Here is a 6344-nt window from a genome sequence, read left to right on the forward strand (position 1 = left end):
ATCACTCAGTATGGCGCCATGGTCATGGATGCCTCCTCCAATGCCTTTTCCTCCCTGCCCAACTTGCGGCTATAACAGTATGTGGATGCCACCCCTCCTATGCAATTTAATCCTTTTTATTCGATGTGGACAGCACCACAGAGGTCACTATTTAATGGAATTTCATGTCCTACTCATGACCGATCAAAGCATACAAATCAGTCTAATTATGTTCAACATACTAAAGTTGTGAAAAAAGTATACTGGGCCAAGGAGGGTAGTGTTTCCATTCAAAATTCAGATTCTAATATTGATAAGGCAAGTACTACTACTGCTGATATTATTGAGATTGGTTCAGTCAAAATATTGATAAGGCAAGTACTACTACTGCTGATATTATTGAGATTGGTTCAGTCAAAATATTGGCCGAAGAACTTGACAAAGGACCGATTGTTTTTTGTGATAAATCGGTCAAGTCTAAACAAATACCTACTAATTCCAAGTTGATTCGAAGCCTAATGATTATGAAGCAAATAGTAGCGAACCGCTTTCTAAGTACTTGCAGCTGAGGTGGTGTCCCTCAGGCTTATCTCACACAAAGAAACAAAGATCACAACAGTTACGCAAGCAAGAGTTGGTGGATAAACAAGTTGAAAAGTTATGGGATGCTACTTTCAATGACATTAAGCCAATGCAACCCATGAAGCAAATATGGAAACCAAAGCTAGATGTTATAACAGCTCCTACCACAATCTCTTTACCAACAACAACGCTGACGCCTATGCAAGGTGACAAGGAAGATGAAGAATTACTTGATCATGGAGGGTCGCCAGTGCATGCTAATGATGCTTCACCAACCGAAGGTATGGACATTAATATGATTTTTATGTTACCTTTGGAGTTTTAGTTAAATGATGTAGTGAATCAATAAGCAAAGACGTAAGGCCGATGTATTAGCTACCATCGTCCTAAGGTATTCATGGCCGATTTCTTGATCATCGCCCTAAGAAACGTAGAAGTAGAGAAGATATGTTTTTTGGCACGCAAGCTTTACTAAAAAACAAGGGGCCATGTGTTGACGACCGAAATTGACATACTGTGGAGAATTTCGGTTCTAAAAGTTTCCTAGTTGACCGGTGAACAATATTCTGACTAGTGAACAGTACCTATAAACAGTGTTCTAACTATGGTGAACAGTACCTCCGACTAAATAAATAGTCATCTGACCAGTGAACAGTTATTTCAGACTAGTGAACAGTGATTTCAGACTACGACCAGTGACCATGACTAGTGGTCATGACCAATGACCAGGCAACCAATGATCACGGTTTGTTCCTGTAGTTGGTCTCCGGACAGATAAAAGAGTTGGTCGAATCTAAGAAGGCCAAACTACATTAATATTTGGGTATATATATGAGAGTTTTACATGTTCAAATAGGAAATATATGTTTGTTATAGAAAGTTTAGAGATTAGGTAGGCATAGCCAAATCATATTTGTAAGTCTTGTTTGGTTTGAATTAGGAGTCATGATCTCTTACAGCTAAGACCTGCCACCTTTTCAATATGAGAGGGTCATAGCCTATTGAAGATATCGACCAATCGATCAAATTAATCTACTTTACCTTTCGTCTTTTGTCTAGTTCATGTAGTCTTATTCTCTTTTGTAATCTATATTGCTACATATTCTTGATCCTAACGACCAAAGACAAGCCGTCGGCCATCTACGCTCTGACAGGGTCCCTCCCGAGCGTGGGTGACGATGAAGGTCCGACGATGCAGTGCTACGACCGGAGTATCTAGGGTGCTGCTCACCGGATATTACCACGACGTGCTCAGTGTGTTGGCGTGATAACTTTTCGCATCAACAAACGTGTTGCTCTTGGCGATGTTCATGTTCTTCGTGTCCATAGATTTCACCAAATGACTGCTAGGCTATGTTCACGGATTTCATGTCCAGTCTCAACATCTGTGCTCCTCCCGGTTGACACTGTGGGGGTGCTATTGGACTATACCTTAGGATATATCATAATCCTCTTCTGATTAACAGCCCTTCATTAGTCTTAATTCCTGTGATTAGCAGCCCTTCATTAGTCTTAATTCCTGTGATTAGCAGCCCTTCATTAGTCCTAATTCCTACCTTTATGTTATACAATATCTTTTGTAATGCTTGTGTACGTATTTATACACCACGCTAATGATTTTGATATGGTGTGGGTTAGTATATAAAAGGATATATGCGTGCAGAATTTGAAATATCCTGGTCTTCCTTAACACATTTGTCCAAAAAATTTCATGCTCATTATTTTGAGTTATTCGGTGAACTGGCCAGTTCAAAAAAATTAATATGTCTCAGATCAAAGATATTCTCTGGATTTGCATCAATTTTAGTAAAAAATTAGGCAAAGTGTTGAAGTATATTGAGCACCATTCCTTAGTCGTGTAACAGTACCGGGATTCCAATGGCTCAATCTCCATTACTCCATAGCATCCTATGTCACAGCATCAATAGGTCTCTCCCTTTCGTTTGTTCAAGGCTGAGGTTGTACAAGCGTTTCAAACTTCCAATGGAACCCATGTGTCCGAGGGATTTCTCTATATGTTTTTTCTACAAAACCAGGAAAAGGAAATCATCGAAGATATGGAACTAATGCATGGATATAGGACTTAAAAGATATTTTTCCTTACAGATCTTTCAAATGGATATCTTTACATTCCTTGTTTTTGGGAACAGTTATCACTCAATTCAATCGCTTCCAAACCACGCAGCCTGCAGCCAAGAGTTGCCAGGACAAATGGCACCTCTATAAATACATGTGTGCTCGCCTTTCTCACACCTTGCTTCACGTTCTCCAGGCCAAGTTTGTAGAAACTTGGACACTACAACAGCCGGTTTCTTCTCTTGGTGCGGTGGTGCTTCTAGTTCTTCAGAGTTTTGGAGACGATGGAGGGTGATCGCGAGGAACAACGGCAAGCTCATGTCTTGGGGAATAAAGGTGGTCTGCGACTATTTCCAGTCATTATTGGTAATGGCCTTGGCTTTAGCATTTATACCATGACAAATAATCAGATGAAAAACTTACTAACACCATGATTAGCTTATTTCACTCTAGAAATGTCTATTTTATATGTTTTGCTTACAGTTTACTATGCATGGATGATTAGGAAACACTGTTGTGTTTCTCTTATAGAAGTTGTTTTCGAAAATTAATATTTGGCCAAAAGACTTTCATTTAATTCTTTTGGGCCTATTTCACAGTTAATTTTATATTCTGCATAAGCTAATAAACCTATATCACAGAATTTTCAGAACCAGTTTGGCTCACAAGACACAATATATATACTCTTTTCCTACAAGCACCTCAAATTCTTCCAAAGTGTTGCAGTAACATCGAAGTGATCAAGTTTTTTATGGCATTACATTCATAATTTTGCTAATATTTAAAATTTCCAATTTGTGTTCAGCCAACGAAATATCTGAACGGATCGTGAGCGCATCAGTTACCGCAAATCTTATCATCTACCTCACAACAAAGTATCACCTCGGTGTTGCAAGCAGTGCAATCATCATTTTTGCGTATCAAGCGGCCTCAAATTTCTTGCCGTTCTGTGGGGCCATTGTTTCTGATGCACTGTTGGGCCGCTACCTAATGATCACACTCACACTATTCTTCTGCACAATTGTAAGAGCACCATACAATCCCCTCGCATAACTGAACATCACAATTGATTTCACTCACTACAAGTTACCTCATAGCTACTGATAATAGATATATATATAAGAGACTACAAGTCACATGGATTTTATTCTTCTTTTGGTGCTCCATTCAGGGAACTACCCTTCTGTGCTTGACATCAGTGATCCCAAGCTTGACACCCCGGGACTGCGTTCCACGCCAAGTCTGCACTTCACCAACTGCCCTACAGTTACTTGTGCTATGTGCCTCCCTTGGTTTCATGTCACTCGGAGCGAGTGGCGTCCGCCCTTGCTGCCTGCCCTTCGCCGAAGATCAGATTGCGCACTGGGATGCCGCAAAGAAGGACCGAGCGCTTCGGGGATTGTTCAGCTGGTACTATGTCTCCGTGGGCTTCTCGCAGATCGTATCCGTGACTGTCCTTGTGTACTTCCAAGACAAGATGGGTTGGAATGTCGGGTTCACGGTTTCGGCAGCCATGATGGCGTTGTCCACACTCCTGAACTTGGCGGCATCGCCCTTCTACGTGAAGGTGAAACCTCAGAAGAGCATTTGGGTTAGCTTATTGCAAGTGGTCGTTGTGGCTGTCAAGAACCGTCACCTTGTGGTGCCAGTGGCAAATCATGGTGTTCAGTTTCACAGCTTGGCAGGTTCATCACAGTTGGTCCCATCAGAAAAAATGAGGTGATTGACTACTCATGACTCTGTTTCTACCATTTATCATATTTTTTCATTCAATAATGCTGGTAAGCGTGTGTGCATCTGGTAGATTATTTTATATTTCCTAATGAGAAAAAACCCTTTCAGGTTCCTGAACAGAGCTTGCATGGTGAGGACCCAAGCAGGTAGTAGTACAAGCAATGAAGAAGCTCACAACACAAACTCGTGGAACACCTGCACAGTGGAGCAAGTAGAGGACCTCAAGTCTTTTCTAAGCGTCATGCCTATGTGGTCAGCCATGGTGATGTCCTTCCTGGTGCAAAGCTCATCCTTCGGTGTGCTGCAGGCGACCACCATGGACCGTCGCATCGGCACAACGAGATTCCAGATACCGGCAGGCTCCATCTCAATCTTCGAAATCATCATATTCACCGTGTGGTCAGGGTGCTACGACCCGTACATCCTCCCGTTGCTCAGAATGATCACGGGGCGGCAGCGCTTGCTCACCCTCAAGCAGCGCATGGGCATCGGCGTGTTCCTGGCTGTCGCGTCCATGGCAGTGGCGTCGGCGGTGGAGGCTCGCAGGAGGGTGGCCGCGGCGAGGCAAGGAGCCCCGCGGATGTCCGCACTGTGGCTAGCGCCCCAGTACCTGCTCGGGGGGCTCTCGGGCGCGTTCGGCGCCATCGCGCAGATCGAATTCTACTACGCGATGCTCCCCAAGTCCATGGGTAGCCTTGTGCTGGCGCTGCTCTTCTTTGGGGCCGGCGTCGCGAGCGTCATATCGACGGTGATCGTCAAGCTTGTGAACGTGGTCTCCAGCAGCGGTGGGGCGGCACCGTGGATCTCGGACGACCTCAACCGGGGCCGCTACGACAGTTACTACCTATTGCTCGCGGTTCTTGGCGCCGTCGACCTGGTCTACTTAGTCGTTTGCGCTTACGTTTTCGATGAGACGACGAAGAACATGTCGTTGGAAACTGGTGGTGATGTGGAAGCGGAAGAGATGGTAGAGGTTCGAGGCTAGCCCATATAAGTGTTTGTTTGTTTCATGTTGGTATGTTGGCTACAATTAAACGCGGTCCAGCAGTATGTTGTTTGCCGTCAAATTGTGACTTTGAACTTCTAGTGAAATTACATTCTGGCAAATATGATTTATATTGGAAGAGTATAAATGGCCCTGGTCTCCCTCAACATACAAGCTAGAGGGGAAATTCTAGGTTGCTTTCTCCCTACCCGGACCACCTTTCTTACGTTGTCACACTACTACAGAATACCACATATGTGCCAGTCCATCAGTATCGGTTCAACAGTAATCGATACTGTTGACGAATCAGTGTCAGTTCTTGAACTTCCGCACGCGAACAGTCATTGAGGAGTTAAGAACCGGCACTGATAGTATCTATCAGTGCCAGTTTGTGGCTGGAACCGACACTGATAGTGTCTATCAGTGCCGGTTACATATATCAACCGGCACTGATGGGGCGCTAGAGTATAAAGCCCGCACGACCAGAGCCGCCGCAAGCACACTAGAACAGCACCATTTGTCATTTTTGCCATCTCAACAGTTGGAGGGTTCAAAATTTGGAGGACTCAAATGCTCTAAGGTTAATAAGACAATCTATATTTCTTTTTTAGATAGATTTACTTTGTAGATTGCTTTAGGGTTGATGCCTGGTGCTTGTTCTACGGTTATGAATTTAGAGATGCAATTGAGATCTATTTTAGGAAAAGTTTGTAACTTTGTCATTATTAGATGTATAGAGATGATCTACATTTGATTCTTAGTTGGATTTAGTTGCTATATTGCTCTAGATTTGAATTTAGATGGTTGTTCTTTGGTGTTGAATTTTGGAATGAGCAAGAGCTCCGATATGATATAAATTAGAGAAAGATCTATATTTTGTCATTGTGAATGATTTAAGGAGTGGATTAATAGTCACGTGTAAATAGATATGGGTGCGTACATTAAAATCTATGGACAATTGCAAATTTGTCACTACTTGAACCGTTAT

At 43.0% G+C, this 6344-nt stretch overlaps 1 protein-coding gene across 1 annotated transcript; it reads left to right on the top strand.

Moving 5' to 3' along the window:
* The first annotated feature begins 2844 nt into the window (after positions 1–2844).
* On the top strand, positions 2845–5467 carry LOC133887493 (protein NRT1/ PTR FAMILY 1.2-like). Its single transcript, XM_062327468.1, has 4 exons — positions 2845–3003; positions 3443–3660; positions 3809–4356; positions 4480–5467. Exons 1-4 carry the CDS (start codon positions 2922–2924, stop codon positions 5354–5356), a joined length of 1725 nt encoding a protein of 574 aa, XP_062183452.1. The 5' UTR covers positions 2845–2921; the 3' UTR covers positions 5357–5467.
* Positions 5468–6344: the final 877 nt, after the last annotated feature.

Source organism: Phragmites australis, chromosome 12 (genome assembly GCF_958298935.1).
Source record: "Phragmites australis chromosome 12, lpPhrAust1.1, whole genome shotgun sequence".
Taxonomy (NCBI): domain Eukaryota; kingdom Viridiplantae; phylum Streptophyta; class Magnoliopsida; order Poales; family Poaceae; genus Phragmites; species Phragmites australis.